General features: G+C 44.8%; 2 protein-coding genes across 6 annotated transcripts; one reads left to right on the forward strand and one right to left on the reverse strand.

The window, feature by feature from the left end:
- Nucleotides 1-834: 834 nt before the first annotated feature.
- LOC121572104 (B-cell lymphoma 6 protein homolog) lies at nt 835-6,194 on the reverse strand. Its single transcript, XM_041884022.2, has 11 exons — nt 6,085-6,194; nt 5,589-5,675; nt 5,257-5,480; nt 4,758-5,009; nt 4,244-4,435; nt 3,697-4,089; nt 3,406-3,527; nt 3,088-3,225; nt 2,722-2,864; nt 2,366-2,503; nt 835-2,080 (listed from the first exon to the last, which is right to left on the reverse strand). Exons 3-11 carry the CDS (start codon nt 5,478-5,480, stop codon nt 1,940-1,942), a joined length of 1,743 nt encoding a protein of 580 aa, XP_041739956.2. The 5' UTR covers nt 5,589-5,675; nt 6,085-6,194; the 3' UTR covers nt 835-1,939.
- Nucleotides 6,195-11,852: 5,658 nt separating this feature from the next.
- LOC121572103 (thyroid receptor-interacting protein 6) lies at nt 11,853-17,923 on the forward strand. 5 transcript variants are annotated; one of them, XM_041884016.1, is made up of 11 exons: nt 11,870-11,916; nt 12,452-12,491; nt 14,175-14,391; nt 14,698-14,834; nt 15,319-15,432; nt 15,643-16,242; nt 16,417-16,513; nt 16,700-16,869; nt 17,089-17,267; nt 17,509-17,629; nt 17,792-17,923. In XM_041884016.1, exons 3-11 carry the CDS (start codon nt 14,184-14,186, stop codon nt 17,921-17,923), a joined length of 1,758 nt encoding a protein of 585 aa, XP_041739950.1. In that variant the 5' UTR covers nt 11,870-11,916; nt 12,452-12,491; nt 14,175-14,183. The 5 variants fall into 5 exon arrangements, with proteins under 5 accessions (XP_041739951.1, XP_041739953.1, XP_041739950.1 ...); XM_041884017.1 differs by lacking the exon at nt 12,452-12,491 and having other exon boundaries at nt 11,853-11,916; XM_041884019.1 differs by lacking the exon at nt 12,452-12,491 and having other exon boundaries at nt 11,853-11,916; nt 14,175-14,314.
- The last annotated feature ends 471 nt before the right edge of the window (nt 17,924-18,394 follow it).

The raw sequence follows: 18,394 nt of genomic DNA on the forward strand, positions 1-18,394 counted from the left end.
TCCTTACAAGGATGGTAAAACATTTTGCCGGTCCCCACAAGGAAAAAGGCTGCTTTAGACTTAGGGGTTAGGTTTAGGGTTACAATTAGGTTAGGGGTTAGGTTTAGGGAAAATAAGATTTTAAATGGGAATCAATTGTTTGATCCCCACAAGGATAGTGAAACAAATGTGTGTGGATTTGGAAAGTCCTAAATCACTAAATCCTAAATCTCTCAATATCAGTATGGCAGGTAGAATGCTGAGTCCAGAATGATATTGAATATTTAGATTGCATCCATTTCCCTAAATACATTACAGGTACTTACACAAGCCATCTCCAGGAGGTATATTATTTAGTCCACACGTTCAACACATTCAGTATAACTTAAGAAGATACAACTCATTTGTAGTTAATGGCAATCAATTTAATTTAATTTGTATAAAACAGTCCTTGTCTTTGTCCAGCAAAATAACACCATACAATTTCAAATATCAATATGATCTCTCCTCCATTTTTTACAGTCGCATTATCTAGCTTTTATGCTCTGAGAGCACATATACCTTCATATACAAGAGACGGAAGTCCTTTGCCTGCTTGGACTCCGAAATAAAATCATCATTAAGCACCGATGACAAGTTATAATCTTCCATTTAAATAAAAAGCTTTAGAAAAACACAGAAAGGATGTAACGGCCAAAATATCTGATCCAATATGACACGTCATTATACAATATACAAAGGCCCCAGGCCCCAGGTATGTAAAAAATAAACATTAGCTCAGTTCGTAGAGCATGGCGTTTGCAACGCCAGGGTTGTGGGTTCGATTCCCACGGGGGGGGGTATGAAAAAAAAGAAAGTAATGTATGCACTAACTGTAAGTCGCTCTGGATAAGAGCGTCTGCTAAATGACTAAAATGTAAATGTTAAAAAGCTATTTAAAGCTGACACAATCGGGGTGGTCTATTCACACATTAGTGCTTGGGGCATTATGACCTTTAACCTATCTCTGTCTATATTGTTATGCAATGGCGTCTTTGTAGTATCCCTTCAAAATACTACGTGTCCCCAATGTGTCCCAGTCCCTACAAATAGCTGTGGGACTGGAAAATAAATAAAACAATGGCACAGAAAACGTTCTTTCACTTGCTCTATTATTCTCTACTGCTACCGACCTCATAGCAACTTACAATATCATTCTCTCTATCACTCCAATACAGTCAAATCCCAATTTCATGTTATCAACTGTCAAATTCTCCTAAACTCTTCTAGCTACACCCCTTAATCCTTCTCTCCCTTCCTCTCTCTCTCTCTGTATCTCTCTCTCTCGCTCTCTCTTTGTCTTTCTCTCTCTCTACTCATACCCTCAAAATTCGTGAATTTCTTTCAACTCCAAAATAACTGATGGGATACAACATACCATACTACTCCCAGTAACTCTCGTCAGCTCTCTTGACAAGATCCACATCATACTGACCTAACGCATACGGACCTGAGACAGCCTGCAGCCCAATACCTCACTGACAGCATGTAGAGAAGAGGCATCAGCATGCTATCTACATATCAGCTCAAATCTCTGGTCCTGCCGTCTTTCCCAAATCATATTAGAACATCATGGCTTGATTGGCTTCACATACAGGACCCATGTACTTCCAAATTATGTGTAGGTGTTATAATGGCCTTCCTAGCCAGTGGGTGAAACATACTTGAGAAAAATACAGACAGGCAGTCTCGAACGGCACCCTATTCCCTATTGGCCCTATTAACCCTGGTCAAAAGAAGTCCACTATATAAAGTATAGGGTGCCATTTGAGACGCAACCATGGACCATAATAACACAAGAGAAACTAGGGTGGAAACAGATAAACAATCATGATTTGATTGACAGAAATGTTGGGGTCATGGCTGGTATCTATTGGGTTTGGGGTTAGAGGTTAAAGGTCTGGGTTCACAGGGAGGACCTTTAACAGGCCTGCAGGATGGGCTGGTAGGGGTCGGCAAGGACCTTGTAGCGGATCTTGGTGTTGGTGACGGCGCCGTGCTTCTGCCTCAGGTGGAGACGCAGCTGGCTCTTGTGGCGGACGTGCAGGTCACACTTCTCACACTGGGAGAGAGAGGGGAGGGGAGAGGGCAAGGTCATGGCATCATAATGTTGTTGATGGTTCTAAACAGACAAACAATCTATTTCATCATGGAACAACTGTTTGTATTGCAAGAGGTCAAACACAAGAGGTGTGCGTGCCTGTGTGCATGTGTGTGTCTGTGTCTGCACACGTATGTGTGTCAAATCAAATACAATACAACAGGTGTAGACCTTACTGTGAAATGCTTACTTACGAGCCCTTAACCAACAATGCAGTTCTTTGTAATGTGTGAGTAATATACTCACAGTGTAAGGCTTCTCGCCAGTGTGAATACGCAGGTGGCTCTTCAGGGTCTGCAGGTGACGGAAGCGAGTGCCACAGGTGTGACAGGGATAGGGCTTCTCCCCTGTGTGAATCAGAACATGGGCCCGCAGGTGGGCCACCTGTAGGATAACACACACGCACAGGTCAGCCAAATGAACATTGATAAATAACGTATAACATAACATAACATAGCTATAACATAAACTGACAATTTTACTTTGACGTTACACTTTGTTCCTGCACACACACACACACACACACACACATACACACAGATTCCTTCCCTGCCACACATCCTCTGTTCAACCCCTTTCCCTCATCAGTGGTGGGTCCTCACCTGAACGAATCGGGCCCCGCAAGTATCACAGTGGTAGGGCTTCTCTCCAGAGTGTATGCGGGAGTGAGTCTTCAAGTTGGCGGGCCGGTTGAACTGGGCGCCACACACGTTGCAGCGGTATGGCTTGTCGCCTGCAGCGGGGGCTGGAAAAGAAGGGAAAGAGAAGTTCAATGAAACACACACACATCAACTACCTGTGGCGATAATCAACTGTAATCAGGGGCCATTATCATAATGCCTAACTGTCCAAACTGCTGCAATCCCTCCGTTCGTTACTATGATGATAAATGGCACTCAAACATCATGTCATGGAGGTGTGTGTGTCAAATGACCACATCATCAGATGTGATTGGTTAACTGCCTCACCTGTGCAGACAGCCTTTATCACGCTCAGGTTGCCCGAGTAACAGAATGGCAAGCTGTAATTCTCGTGCTTGATTGGGTGTTGGCAGTGATGGGCGGCTTCTGGCTCCAATGGGCGGGGTGCCAGATAGCAAGGCGAGGCTGAGAGGGAGGGGCAGAGAATATATACCAATACGTATCTCATATATTTACATATGACACATATCAATGTATGTATATTGTAAGCATACAACACAATTATGATCTCTCACTGTTTAGATGGAGAAAATAAGTGTTCTATATGTCATATTTGCTGCTGCCGAGGTAGTAAGGTTGTAGTACCTCTTCCTTCCTTGTGGGTGGGGGGCTCCATGGGGTGGTCCACATGGTGGGCTGGCAGCCCTATGTGGGGCACCAGAGGAGGGCTACGGCCAGGGACATCATAGCAGGAGGCCTGCCCTTGCCTGGAAGACAGAACATAGTCATGTTGTCAACATCAGTGCCAACTTAAACTATCTCCTTGGACAGACAAGGTATTCCTTAGAAAGTTTATTTTGTCAATGTGACTTGTTGGTTTAGAAAAAGGTTTAAAAATACCTGTATTGCATAATATGTATAATATTGACAACACACCTGTCATTTTGGCCGGATCCTTCCCCTGGCCACACCTCTATAGCTGGCTTCAATGTAACCTCCATCCTATCAGAGGTGGGGTTGTGCCCAAGCTGCTGCTGGACCTCCTCAGGCTCCTCCCCCTTCACCGTGGTTACGGCACAGAGAGGGTTGAGGACGATGTACTTGTATTTCTTCCAGTTGCAAGCCTTAGGGTCAGGGCTGCGCTTGGGTTCACCCAGGTTACAGGTGTTGGACTCAGCGGGAGAGTTGGGCTGGCAGCTGGAGCGGGATGGGCTTTCTGGAGAGGGGGTGGGGAGGGGGGATTCAGGCTCCAGCTTTAGTTCCTTTGACCTGGGCTTACAGGTCAGGAAAGTCCCTGGCTGCAGAGAGGCCTGGATGTCTCCAGGGACCCTGAAGGAGAAAAAAAGGAACTCATGTAATGAGAAAACTGAACATAGACAATGGCACATAGAGACAAACACACACATGGTACTGGCAAAGAGAAAGACACACACACACACACACACACACACACCTACCCTCCCTCTCTCTATCTCTCTCTCACCTGGCCGAGATAGGGTAAATACGTCCCTCAGCCACCGCTGCGGGCTGTGAGGGGGTGGAGACAGCGAGAACAGACGGGCGGGGTCTTCCATTGACGGGGGGATTGGGAGGAACTCCCCCTGAGAGTGCTACAGACACTGCAGACACCATGGAGTCCAGCTCCACTTGAGGGGGCGTCCCTCTCATCCTCTCACTGTATGGGGAAACAAAAGGAACTGTCAGGTATTGCCAGTCAAAACCAATTAACTGTAGACCGTAGGTAAATTATTCTTTAACATAGTTTCGACCAGCAGCCATGGCGCCTGTCGGAGAGACTTTGAAGCCTATTTAAAGCTTAAAACATTTACAGCTAACTGCCTATTCAAGTCTACCCCAAAGTCTCTAGCTGACATAGTCTTTCAGTAAATTCATTTTCCCATGGGTGATTTTAGTTAATCCTGTTAGCTAGCATCACCACTCTCTCCCCTCCCACCCCCCAAGGCTCACCCATAGACTTCTAGAAAAAAGGGGCTCACCTGTGTAACATGAAAGCCCTGCAGGTGTCGGCCACATGGTCCATCTGCAGGTAGGTGGCGACGGAGAGCACCCCGGGGACGGTGCGTGATGTGAGGGGCAGCCGGGAGGTGTACATGAAATCCAGGAGCAAGGAGACGCTGGAGGGGTCCAAGGAGTCAGGGAGAGACAGGGTCAGGGCCTGGCCTCCAGCACCAGCACCACTCCGTACGGTGGAGGACACACGACTGGAGTACAGGGAGTAGAAGAACCCACTGAGGAAGCGAGAGAGAGAGAGAGCGAGAGCGAGAGCGAGAGCGAGAGCGAGAGCGAGAGCGAGAGCGAGAGCGAGAGCGAGAGAGAGAGAGAGAGAGAGAGCGAGAGCGAGAGAGAGAGAGAGAGAGAGAGAGAGAGAGAGAGAGAGAGAGAGAGAGAGAGAGAGAGAGAGAGAATGCACAATTTAGTACAAGAACAAGAAGAAAAATAACAAGAATGACAATGCATATTATCCTCTGAGCTGACCTGCAGGCAATGAGCACAGCACAGTGTGCCTGCAGCCGGGCAGTGCCCACCATGAGGGTGGCATCGGTCAGAATGTTCCGGTGCCTCAGCTCATTCAGATTCAGCAGGACGTCGTTGGAGTGGCGCGTAAACTCCTTCACATATCCCTCCGCAGCAGCCGCATCAGACCCCATCACCTCACGCCTTCCTCCAACCTGGTATCCCTCCACCTGGATCTTGCTCATCTTTTGTTTGGGAGAGGAAGGAAAAAAACATACTGGTATTTTATAGAAGTTTCTAAAATGTACAATATACTGTCCCAGTCAAAGTGTTGCTCCCTCACGTTGACCTACCTTGTTGAGGAAGACACCAACTAGAGAATAAATAGAGGGCAGTCTCCTGGACGCCTCTGTTAGGTGAGACCAGCTCCCTACTCGTACCTGCAAGAAGCAAAACATGACGACACTGAAATATAATGCAACATTATGAAACGCAATGTCATTCCTTTATGCACCATGCATGCACAACACACGGATCTCATTACATAATGAAAAATACCTTTGAAATGTCAATACATCCCCATTTATATAACTAAATATCTGTCATGTTGTAGGAAAAATTTAGCCACAAAAAGAGATTCTTATCCACACATAATTCACCCTCCAGGTGAAGCCATGTTGAAAAAATTAACACTTAGACAGAAAAGAGGTATAAGATGGTACATGAATGAACATCCCTGTCGCCAGTTTCAACCACACCAATCCAGGCAACCCCTAAATGTTATTAAACATTATAAAACATGATCGAACCCTTAAATAACATCTACAAAACATCTAGGTAACCACTCACCCCGACCAGCAGGGACGAGAACCAATGTGCTCAATGCTGACCTCACGACCCTCAGTTCAACTATCAGGTTCCTCAATATAGCTAGGCTAAGATATAACCTACCACAGTTGTCCGAGCAAGACTGTCGAGGTTAGCCGGAGGGAGGGGAGTCTTTATAACATAGCGCAGGAAGCCCCATGCAGACCAGCACCGCTCCTTTCCTCTTTCCTCAGCGGCCCACACGTACCCTGGAAGCTGTGCTGCTTGCAGGAAAAGGCCGGCCGGCAGGGTATTTTTAGTGGACTATTAGTTTTTCTAACCCCATAGTCTCTGCAAACAATGTAATGGCAGGAAAGTGGTGTGAGTAGAACAAATATATATGAGGATCCTAAGGGAATAGGGATTATGGTGGTGAGGGTGAGGCTATCCAGGAGTTGAACCTTAGGGTCAGAGAAGACCATCCTCCATCCTCCACCACCAACGCCTTCCTCCCCCTGAACCCTCTCCAGGACAGAGGAAACTGACTGAGAGGAAGTTGAAGAATACCTACGTTAGATAAACAAACCTTGTTTCAAACTCAAAACCTGCCCCGTGGGGACTGAGGCTCTTCAGATATCAGAGAAGGGAATATTCTTGAAATGTAACATGGTATAGAAAGAGCAGAAGCCATTGACTTGATGGATTTAACATTGCACTGCCACATACATCAGGCTGGAACATTGTCTTTCACACCAGACGCATATAGTATCCTTACTCAACTCACTGTAACTTAGGGTGAGCATGCAGCGAAATCTGTGCTATTTTACAGACAGACGCTCTAAATAACATATAATAATTTGTACCTCTTAGTCATGCAGTCATAAAGAGTATATTTCTGAGATGACAGATCCAGGTGAATGTAAAGTTATGAGCGCTCCATAAAGTATTCCGGAAGCTTCTGGCCTGCTGCCTGAGGGGAGGGGCCAACGTGTTATGGGCACTTGGAGGAAGGAAACGGGAGAGTGTGGGGAGGAGGGTGGCAGATACTCTCTCCCTGGCTTGCAAAACAACAACCACCAAGACTGATAGAAATGTAGAGGACAGATGTGCAGGAACTGCTGAACACACACACACACACCATCTATGAATGCATCCTTTGAGGCGCACCGAGAAGAGGATGAAAACGCCTGCGCAGGACATCCGTCAATAATAAGTGAAGCAGGAGACACGAGGGGGGACGAAGGAGGGATGCGAGGGGGGACAAAGTGTCAAAGGTCACCAATAACTAAAAAACAAGTGGAAAAGTGACCTCACCTTAAGCACAGCCTTGGTTCACAAAGAGGTGCAGGACATTACAATACACAGACCTAAGAGGGGCTGCTTCAGTGCACCATGAACTTGCATTTCCTTTAGATAAAAGAAATCTGACAGAACTGGAGGACCTTGAACGAGCTTCAAGGCATCTGTCGGTCGGTCAAGACCAGAAGGAGATAAGAGTCTAGAGAGAGGCCCGCCCTTGCAGAAACAACAGAGTCCACAGGGATGATGCAAACTGCAAACCTGAGATTTACATTTCTGTTGAATGTGTTTTTCTTTTAATCGTTTTGTGGTTTTATAGGCAGTGACTGAGAGAGGGCAGGTTTTGTGGTTTTATAGGCAGTGACTGAGAGAGGGCAGGTTTCCACCATTTAAGGAAAACAAGCTTTGAATCTGTCATGATGAGACAGATAATACGCCCTGAATCCTATTATTGAATCACTGTAAAATGTAATAGGGTGTTAACTATTATGCATGAAACAACAAATTCGACTTATTTAATTGACTGTTGAAGCCAACCCAAATCAAATACGAGAAAAATACTTAACTTTAAAAGGAGAATAATATTAATCCCGTTTTTCTGTCAGTGCATACTGTAAGATAATTTAGTAGGAGTTGAAATATATGTGTACAAGCTGCAAACAACGACAAATCAACCAATATGGCCATGTTTGGGTATAAACCCATGGTATAAATGTGAGTCGGAAGCTAAGTGTTTTGCGAGGGGTGTTGAGTGCGTGTGTCCTTGTGCTTGTATTTGTTTTGATGGAGGCCGGATCAATTGTGTCTTATAAAAAGGGAAAAAGGAAAAAAAAAATATGAATGAAAAACAACATTTAAGAAAACAGAGAAGGAGATGTAGCCTAGGTCTAGGATACTTCCAGGCATTGTGAGAGGAACGGAAGAGGGGGGCGGTTGAGGAAAAGTGAGAACATTACTAAACAGGTTCGCCAATGAGCGGAAGCCATTCAGTCTGTCCAGTTGGCAAGGCTCTGCTAAGCTAATGGAGACTTCCCCTTGTTCACCCAATCTGTCAGTGTCCACTGCCATGCCCATGTAAATGTTAGGAGCTTTATCAAAACTTTCATTTGCAGTGTTGTAGTTATTGTAGTGTGCTATGGTTATCGTTCTGATACTGTGCAGGACTAGAGACTGGTTGGGTGAAACATCAACTCTGTACAGTAACATTGTGGTTATATAATCGAGGGCAAAGGTCAAGAATCTTTTAAAATAAAATAAAACAAGACAGAGTTAAAGAGTACAATTTAAAGTTAAAGAATACTAAAATACTTTGCTTTTTTGACTAAGCATATTTTTCATAATGCATTTGACAATGAATTCTTCCAAGTTATATATTTACAAATAGACTATATTTCCTATTTGGCTTCTGCTTCAAAAGCACAACAAATGCAATTCCGGGGAAACCCTTGATTGGGCTGTCGCTGTGTTGCTTGGGGAACTACTTAACTGCATACCTTAAAAGGCAATTACTGATACTCAATCACCGACAGTCTAATTCAATAGCTGATGCAAAAGTGTTGACAACAAGTGCCTGAAACAATAACACAGATTCACATAAACTGTGTCTTCCTGTGCTTGCCGAGCATTCTGGACATATAAGGGCAAGCTGTAAGCACTATCCGGACAGAGGAGAATAGAGGATGGGGAGGGAGGGAGGGAGAGAGGGGTGGTAGGGGAGTCTGGGGAGTCTGGGGGGGGGTCTACTTGTTTGTCTCCTTTAGATGGTGCTAGGGGGCAGGAATTATTTTTTTTAAACAACAGAAAACCGGTGCAATGAAAAACAATAAAGCAAAACATATTGAAAAAGAGCTTCCTTTGAAGCACTGTCTGGGGAAATAGGCAAGTGGGCGAGACAGAGAGAGCGAGAGAGGTTCCTATCCAGGGCCTTAAATTAGGAAGGTGTGCAAGGGAGGAAAACTATTTCCTGGCAGGGGAGCAGTGTTCTGGACACTCATTTGGGAAAAGTGGAAAACACTCATAAATCAACATTAATTGGCTAATATTAGAAAATACTGCAATATTGCAGATTGTGGAGAAGAAGAGGGTATTGCTGCAGTAGCAATCAGGGGTTGAAGGGGAATTCTGTTTCAATTCAGGAAGTCAATTAAAATTCCACTTTAAGAATGGAAAAAACCCCAGCACTTCTTGATTCTTGAGTTGTGGAATTTCAAATAATCTCTAGTCTTGAATGAAATGAAGGAATGCCAAGATGTGGTATATGAGCCTTCAGCTACTCAAGTCCTTATATGACCCAACTGTGCAGTAATCAGGTTAAGAGGTTTGGTTAAATCATCTATTGCTAAAAGAGGGTGACACGGCAGACATGGAGTGAGGTATGTGAGGTCAAAGTCCTCTTTCATAATAGAAACACAAGTTAATAATAGACCCAATAGTGTGACAAGGCTCTGTATGATCTCTGGGTATGAGGATGAACCCTCTTGACTTGACATTTAGTTTTCATAGGTAGACCCACCAGTTAAAATAACTTTTTATAGATTTTTCATAGCAGAATATGTAAAAATATAACATTTATAATGATTTAGTACCTGAAAATGCTGTTTTTCTATATTGACTGGTGCAAGAAGACCTACAGTATCTATCGATCTATTGTAACTAACCTACTTTGCCTTGTATAGCTGATATCAAGACCAATTTTCATAGAATCCCTAGTAGGTGGTAGGCAGGTTAATGAGTGTCGTCTCAGCGTGCTTCTTGGTAGAAGTCTTCCAAGAGACACTGGAGAGGGCCAAGAACCCCAAAGAGAACCGCCAGGGGTGGGGGTTGATTCTAGATTCAAGAGATTCCATTATGTCTAGCTCTACAGATCTCAGGTCAAATCAGGTCAGAATGTGGATAATCCAGTGGATTATTCTTTATAATGATCAAATCTTTAAAATTGTCAACAAATATGGTCAAAATATTTTTTTTGCATTCGCATCGGCTTCTACCAACACGAAGAACATTGTTTGTCAATTCCAAATTCCCAGAAGCCTATCAGGTGCAGCTGTAGGACTAAGAATTTGAATCAGATTCTAAGAATCTGAATCGACTCACACGTTTTCTGAGTCATTTTTTGGAGTAAGAGAGGGATGTTCTAAAGCCATCTCAGCTAACAAAATGGACATGCCCAAATCTGTCTTGACATGGGCCATAACTGATCAAAGACTGTACCTGTGCCATAGAGATAGATAGAGGACTCATCTTTGTGTCTGTGCTATTACAGCGTCTGTGACAGCATGGGCAGCACCATAGAAGCAATCTCCATTTTGACATAATCCATTTTCTTCTTCACAATTGACTGATCCCTCTGTAACATACAGTACGACATGCAGCGCATCATACCATCCTTCTACTTCAGGCATGTGCTCTTCTTCTTCCTCCTCTTCTTCTTCTTCTGTGGATTTTATATGGTGGTTGGCAACCAACTTTAAGGTGCATTACTGCCACCAACTGAACTGGAGTGTGGACCAGAGACAGTGAAGGTCTAAATCCTACCCAATAATCTCATCTCCCTAAGGAAACGAAATACATAATTAAATTCTACATCGATTTCCCCAGCAGTTCACTTAATCCTGGCTCTTTAACCCCATGAATCTAATAAAAATGGCTCCCTTTCTCTCACATATTTCTGGCACTGAAATAGAACATGTTCCACTGTCTCCATCTCCTCCTGGCAATGATCACACCTCCCAGTCGGATGTTTCCCCACTAATTTCAATATACTATTTAGCCTTGTGTGTCCCAGTCTCAGCCTTGTGACTACACTTTCCTCCCTTCTCTCTCGGCCTGAGGACCTCCCTGCCCCCACCTTTTCCTGAATCTTATACAGGTGTCTTCCCTTTCTCTCCCTGTTCCACAACTCTTGCCACATATTAACACCTTGGCTTCTGCTTTACTGACTGACAATTCCATCTCAACATTAGGATGTTTGGCAATAATATCCACTTCCTCATTCCCCTCTACTCCCACATGAGCTGGTACCCAGAGGAACATAACAAATATCCCCATCTGTGTCACCCTATTCAAGCACTGCAAAACCTCATACAATACATCCTGTCTGCTCTGAGACACACATGAATTTAAGCTCATCAGTGCTGCACAGGAGTCAGAGCAGATGACTACCCTGTCTGGCCACACCTCCTCCACCCACTCTGCAGCCAATAGTATGGCCAACAACTCCATTGTGTAAACAGATAAATGATGTGTTGCTCTTTACCGCACTGTCACCTTAAACTCAGGAACACTAAAAGCTGCACCTGTCCTCACTGTTTTAGGGTCCTTAGATCCATCTGTGAATACATTCAAGAAAGCATAGTATTGTGTTCTTAAATGCTCACTTACAATTTAATCTCAGGCATGTGCTCATGGGCCACCACGCTTTCTATTAATTGTTTTTTTATTAACAATAATAAATCAATACAATCATGGTTCACCACGAAGTTCACGACCACTAAGCTAAGGCTACGTCACACATTTAAAATGCCATGATGACTAGGGCAGCTGAAGGCCTGTGACAAACGCAGGATCCATGAGAAAGTAGGTTACAGAATTTAGACCCCCAAAAAGCCTATTTTTAAGAGCTACTTTTATTCTACTCGGAATAACTCAAATGAAAGTTTAATTTCGCGTGTTTGTGTTCAACAAGTGTAGGCTATCCTTCATGTGTAGCCTAGTCGAGTCGCTGTAGCCCAAACAGCTATCTCTAAACAAACAAGTAAACAAACATATAATTAAATTAATTGTTGTAATTTTCCCTGCATTATCTCGCATGTAGAAGTCAGTGTAACTGCCCGTTTGATATCCCTAGGCTACATTGACGCTGCAGGAACAAAATTGAAACGGAAAAAGTGTATCATTTTCTAGACATAAATAGGTTAGCCTACTAACTAGCATACATATGGTATTTTCCGCAGCGTAACTTGACAAAGCAATATATTCTAAGTTTGATCTTTTAGAAAGGTGCGGTGCAAGTAGGCTATAAGATTTAACATTGCTTGGATGTGATCTGGCTATTGACCCAAATAGCCTCAATTGTCGCTTCACTGTGAAATGTTTTTCGTTTGTAAATGAGTATGAAGACGAGGAGACAGAAGGCTTCGGGATTTTAAGAGGTAGGAAATCTGAATTATAGCCTATTCTTCGTAGCCTACAATACCTACGTCCCAATCGCAGTAGTCGTGTTATTGCTTTCATTGCGGAAGTTTAGTAGGCTAGAATTGCAACAATGTATCAACTCTAGCAACAATGTATCAACTCTAGCGCGCTCCAGCTCTCCCATTCAATTGACGTTTGACAGTTCGCTCAAATCATAAGTGCGGCTATCATTATTAGGCAACTGATATCAAGTTGTCTACTTGTTGTTATAGTCTATAAGTGAATGTGGTTAGTGGTCTTGCAATCCTCTGTACATCTAAAACAAATTGCTTTTAATCACAGAATGATAAAGCCGCTGTGCAACATTTTCCGGCCCACCAATCCTCGGATTTGAGTGTGTGCTCAGCCGGATTTAGAAGGTTTAAATCAGGTCGGTGGGAGTAGGGACAGCTACTCCATGGCATATAGACAGTGACTCCAGCCATAGACTTATAGTTAACATAATAATGCAATCTACGTCAGATACAACTCATATTTATAAACTACGAAATGTAAGGTAGATTAGTGATCACCATAGGGGCTGTCATTGTCAAAGTTTTGTGAAGAATATCTTGTAGCCTAATAATCAGACTGGAGGCCTAATTACAGTCCCATCTTTACAGCTATACCCTACCAGTCAGTGGTTTAATTTTTTCCACTGCCTTGTGTAATGTGTATATTGTTATGAACCAGGTCCAGGTGCCTAAGCAGAGACGCATCATTGCACAACATTTCCTCTGTTGTTTTTGTCACTGCAACTTCATTTGGGATCATTTAGAGTTGAGTGTAAACATCAGAGACAATATCTATTGTAGTGGATACAGACCCATGGGTAATAGAGGGACAAGCCATAGGTCTCGCACCTGTGGGATTTGTGCATGTGTTTATTTTTTGAGTGTGTGTGTTGGCGCACTCTGTGGAACAGAGTGGGATATTACATAGCGGGATCAATGAGTTAGCCAGCTAATTATTTTTTGATTTTGATAAACAACCAGAAATAAATATAGATTTTCTGGTTCATTAAGAAAGTTAAACTTAGGTATGTGTTTTTGGTTGTTTAATTAATTACCAGGGTTTCCCAAACTTGGTCCTGGGCTCCCCCGGGGGCATGTTTTGGTTTTTGCCCTAGCACTACACAGCTGATTCAAATAACCATTTTATCATCAAGCTTTGGTTATTTGAAACAGCTGTGTAGTGCTAGGGCAAAAACCAAAACGTGCACCCAGAGGGGGCCTCAGGACCGAGTTTGGGAAACCCTGAATTAGGCCATTTCAAGTTTATCTTTCCAAAGAATACAGTTATTTCTGAATATTTAGGCAAGTTTGATGGCTAACTCATTGATCCTGCTTTGTAGTATTCCCCTGTAGTGTCTCTGTCTGCTGGAATTCTCCTTATGGTTGGGAATGGCTATATCTTTCTGCTTCTCAAAGATAAGCCTATTGTTAAACCACGTATGCGAGTTGGCATAGGAAACCCAGGTTGAAGCATCTCTGGGTTTCCAGTGCTTACCTGTGACATTAATATGTGGCAGTGTCTGAAAATCTTGCCAAAATAGGACAGTGCACCTGTTTTTTTATAAGAACCTTATTTATACAAAAATGTAAGTTTTGTTATAGTTTTAAAATATAACAGTCTAATCACGTCAACCTTATTTTTTTCAGAACCCTGACATGTCCGGTCCTACCTGGCTGCCTCCGAGGACTCTGGGTAGCCCAGAGAGACCCGTCCCCCAGATGTCCCACTCTGGACCAGCCGTGTACAGACAGCCGCTCAAAAAGGTCTCCTCGGACCCCCAGCACAAGTATGTGGTCTATGACCAGAACGGAGGAGGGGGAGGAGGAGGAATGGCCACTAGGTACATGGCTACCGGACCCACAGGTAAAAAAAAATGGGGGTGGGCCTCACATCACACTGGGCTTGTCTTGTGTGAAACCTTGCTATAATGAGAACTTATGATGGACTATTGTGAAAATCAGAAGTCCGTTACTCTGTAGCTCAAGCCTTGGAGTAGAGAGTTGGACCTGACACAAGATCGAGGACACCAACAGCTTTCTTGGTTAGCACTTGCACAGTCTTGATGTAAGAAATGTGTTTGTGTCATGTGGTTAATGTAAAAGGTGTACCCTATGGTTATTAAGTCTTGTTTGTAAATGTAAAGTGCACTGTTTTGTATGTGTTCTACAGGTGGGCCCATGCAGCACCAGCACCAAGAGGACCTGGGGTTTCACCCTAAATCTAACGACCACTACTACCAACCACCTCAACACGGGCTCAAAGAAGACCACTCCTGGATCCCTCACATGGACAGCTACGAGCTGATGGTAGGTTGTAGAAGGTGGCAAAGAGCTTCCTAGGGTTAGAGGCAGATGCTTGGAATTTAGAGTGGTAGAAAGTGGCTTTAGCAGCAGAAACAGATGAAGAAAATGTAGAGAGGAGGGAGTGAAAAGATGCCAGGTCCGCAGGTAGTCTAGTTTTCCTCCATTTCCGCTCGGCTGCCCGGAGCCCTGTTCTGTGAGCTCGCAATGAGACGTAAATGTTGTAATTGCTTCTGTAGCCTGGAATTCCCACTGATTATTGCTCCATTTCACCATGGTGTTCAGTGTGGTTTCTAGGCAAAGGTTTGTAGTAATGTAATTTTGTTATGAAGCAAGAAATTGCTCATAATATTCAAAAAAAAAATGTATTGGGACAAAGGACGAACACATTTGCACATTTCTACATTTGCTCTACCTATCTATCTCCTCCTGTTGTGACATTTTATAAAGGCACCCATCTTTATCATGTGATCCTGCTAAATTCTTTCAGCCCCGTGGACCTCCTGAGAAGCCGATTGGACACCACTCCAACATCGATGCAGAGATTGACTCGCTCTCCTGTATGCTGGCCGATCTGGACAGCCATCCACAGAACAGCACACAGGTAGGCTACCTGACTGACTACATGGGACTGCGAGGAATAAAGGATTCCTCCGACACTTAATACAGAAACATATCTGACTTTGTTTATTGTTTTCATATCTGGCTGAAAGTGTATCACTGGTTCCTCTGGATATTTAGGCCTTGGTTGTTAGTTACATGTAAGGAATGCATAATTTTTTTTAATTTATGGTCCCTTTCCATTATTTCGCAGCTGTACGACAATGTGCCTTACAACAAACACATCTCAGGGGACCGCTACAAACCCTCAGCCCAGCCAGGAGCACCCTCTCAGGGCAGGCCGTCCATGGGTTTCCCCCCTCACCCCCACCCCCAACCCCAGTCCCAGTACCATCCTGCACCCCCATACCCCAGCGATCCCCACCAGAGTCCCCAGTACTTCCCCCAGCCAGACTACACCTACGCCCAGGTCTCCAAACCCTACCCCCAGCCTGTCCCTGCCTCCTACACTACTGCCTCCACCCCTACTGGCCCGAGGTTCAGCGTCCAGGTCAAAACAGCACAGCCTGTAACCTACTCCCAGACTGGTAGGCAAGCCGAGCAGGCTTACACCCCTCCCCCACACCGCCAGCACGCCTCGCGGCCCCTGCCCCAGAATCAGACTGGCCCCCAGGGCTGGTACCCTCCCCACCCCGCTTCCCAAGCCCAGGAGCTGCACTCTGAGGGGGGCTACAAGGGGAGTGCTGCAGGGTCTGGAGGGAGAGCCAACCAGTGTCCCACGCCAAATAGAGGCCCAGAGACTCACCAATCAGGGTCAGGCTCAGCACCAAGCTCCACCTATCAGCCCAGTAAGGTGAGTGTGGAGTTCAAAGGTCAACTACACTATGTGGTGCCTCTTTTTTTTAAGGTAAACTATGGTCCTTTTTGAATACTTGTATCATCAGTCTCTTGGTTTCACTGATCTAAATGGGAAAGTAAAATCTCTAATATGCTGATGTTTTTGGAAAATGTTCATATATTTGTCCAGCAGGGGTCAGCAGCTCCGAGGCAAGAGGAGGAGTTGGACCGGCTCACCAAGAAGTTGGTGTATGACATGAATCATCCCCCTACAGAGGAATACTTTGGTACGTCCCGCTTTCTTTCTAATAAAATTGTATGTCCTTTGTGTTGACTGTTATTTACATCTTAATTTCCCCTTGGGTGACCAAGTTCATTTCAATTCAACATGATGTTCCTTCTGAGTAAAAATCTCCTATCCCTCCCATTTGTCTCATCTCTTCTCCCCTCCCCCTTTCCCTCCATACTACCAGGTCACTGTGCACGTTGCGGCGACAATGTCCTTGGCGACGGCAGCGGCTGTATCGCCATGGAGCAGGTGTTCCACGTGGAGTGTTTCACCTGCATCACCTGCCACGCCCGTCTCCGGGGGCAACCGTTCTACGCCCTGGACAAGAAGAGCTACTGCGAGAGCTGTTACATTGTGAGTGGCTGTCACTGACTGTCCTCTCTTTGTATTGAGAATGCTCTTCTTCCTCTCTTTATGTTCTACATTTCTTTTTAGCAGTATTCTCTCAGTTCATCAGTTGATCTCTCCTTCTCTTTCGCTCTTTCTTGCCGTCTTTCTCCATATGTATTGGATTCTCTCACACACCCACACTATTCTGTCTGAACCTGTGCTGCCCCTCTCCCTCCCCCTTAGAGTACCCTAGCGCGCTGCTCCAAGTGCTCCAAGCCCATCCTGGACCGTATCCTGCGGGCCATGGGCAAAGCCTACCACCCACGCTGCTTCAACTGCGTGGTGTGTGGCTGCTGCCTGGACGGAGTGCCCTTCACCGTGGACGCCACCTCCCAGATCCACTGCATAGACGACTTCCACAGGTCAGCAACACGGATAGAACATACTTACCCGGCCCAGATACTGACTGTACTTTAGACATGCAATCAACTGGAACACTAGCACAAGTCTCCCATTGATCAATTAAACTTTGAATTACGAGTTTTCAAGTTTTAGACATGAGTCTATTGGACAGATTATTATATCTGATTGTGTTGTTCATTTTCCACCCCCTGAGCTCTGTTAGTGTTGACGCTGGTACTTCCTGCTTCCTGTCCTACACAGGAAGTTTGCCCCTCGCTGTTCAGTGTGTGGCCAGGCTATCATGCCCGAGCCGGGCCAGGAGGAGACGGTCAGAATAGTGGCGCTGGACCGCAGCTTCCACGTCAACTGCTATGTGTGTGAGGTGAGTGGTCACTGTGTGTGTGTGCACGAGTGTGTGTTAGTAAAACAAGTTGAATGATGTTTACAGTTTGTCAGGCTATCACATCAGATGTACACAGCCCAATCAGTTGAACCCAATCAGTGTTCCTGGATTGACCCTGTGTGTGTGTTCTGTCACCTCCAGGAGTGTGGTCTGCTCCTGTCCTCTGAGGGTGAGGGGCGAGGCTGTTACCCCCTGGATGGTCACATCCTGTGTAAGGGCTGCAGCGCCCTCCGCATCCAGGACCTCTCTGCCAAAATCTCCACTGACTGCTAACCAACTAGGGGAAATCACCTCTGACCTTTAACCTATGACCCCTCAACCCTTCCATTACTTTCACCTGCTCTGGGGTATTTAGTTGGCCTAAGGAACAGATCTGGAATCAGTTTTACCCCTCTCTGACTCGTAACCTTAACTACAACTTCATCCCCTTTCACTTTCATCATCTCATAGCCTGTCTTTATTCTTCAGATGCCCAAATATGTGGAATTAATAGTAGTAGGCCTACTATTTAACCTCAAACTGTCTGACAGTCTTCAATATGAAGTCATTATTTAATTTCACTTGACCAGGTTTATTGGTACAGGATTACAGGTCACCTATCCTCTATTCCTTATCTTCTGATTTACACTATCACCTATCCTCTATTCCTTATCTTCTGATTTACACTATCACCTATCCTCTATTCCTTATCTTCTGATTTACACTATCACCTATCCTCTATTCCTTATCTTCGGCTTTACACTA

This window comes from Coregonus clupeaformis, chromosome 8 (assembly GCF_020615455.1).
Source record: "Coregonus clupeaformis isolate EN_2021a chromosome 8, ASM2061545v1, whole genome shotgun sequence".
Taxonomy (NCBI): Eukaryota; Metazoa; Chordata; class Actinopteri; order Salmoniformes; family Salmonidae; genus Coregonus; species Coregonus clupeaformis.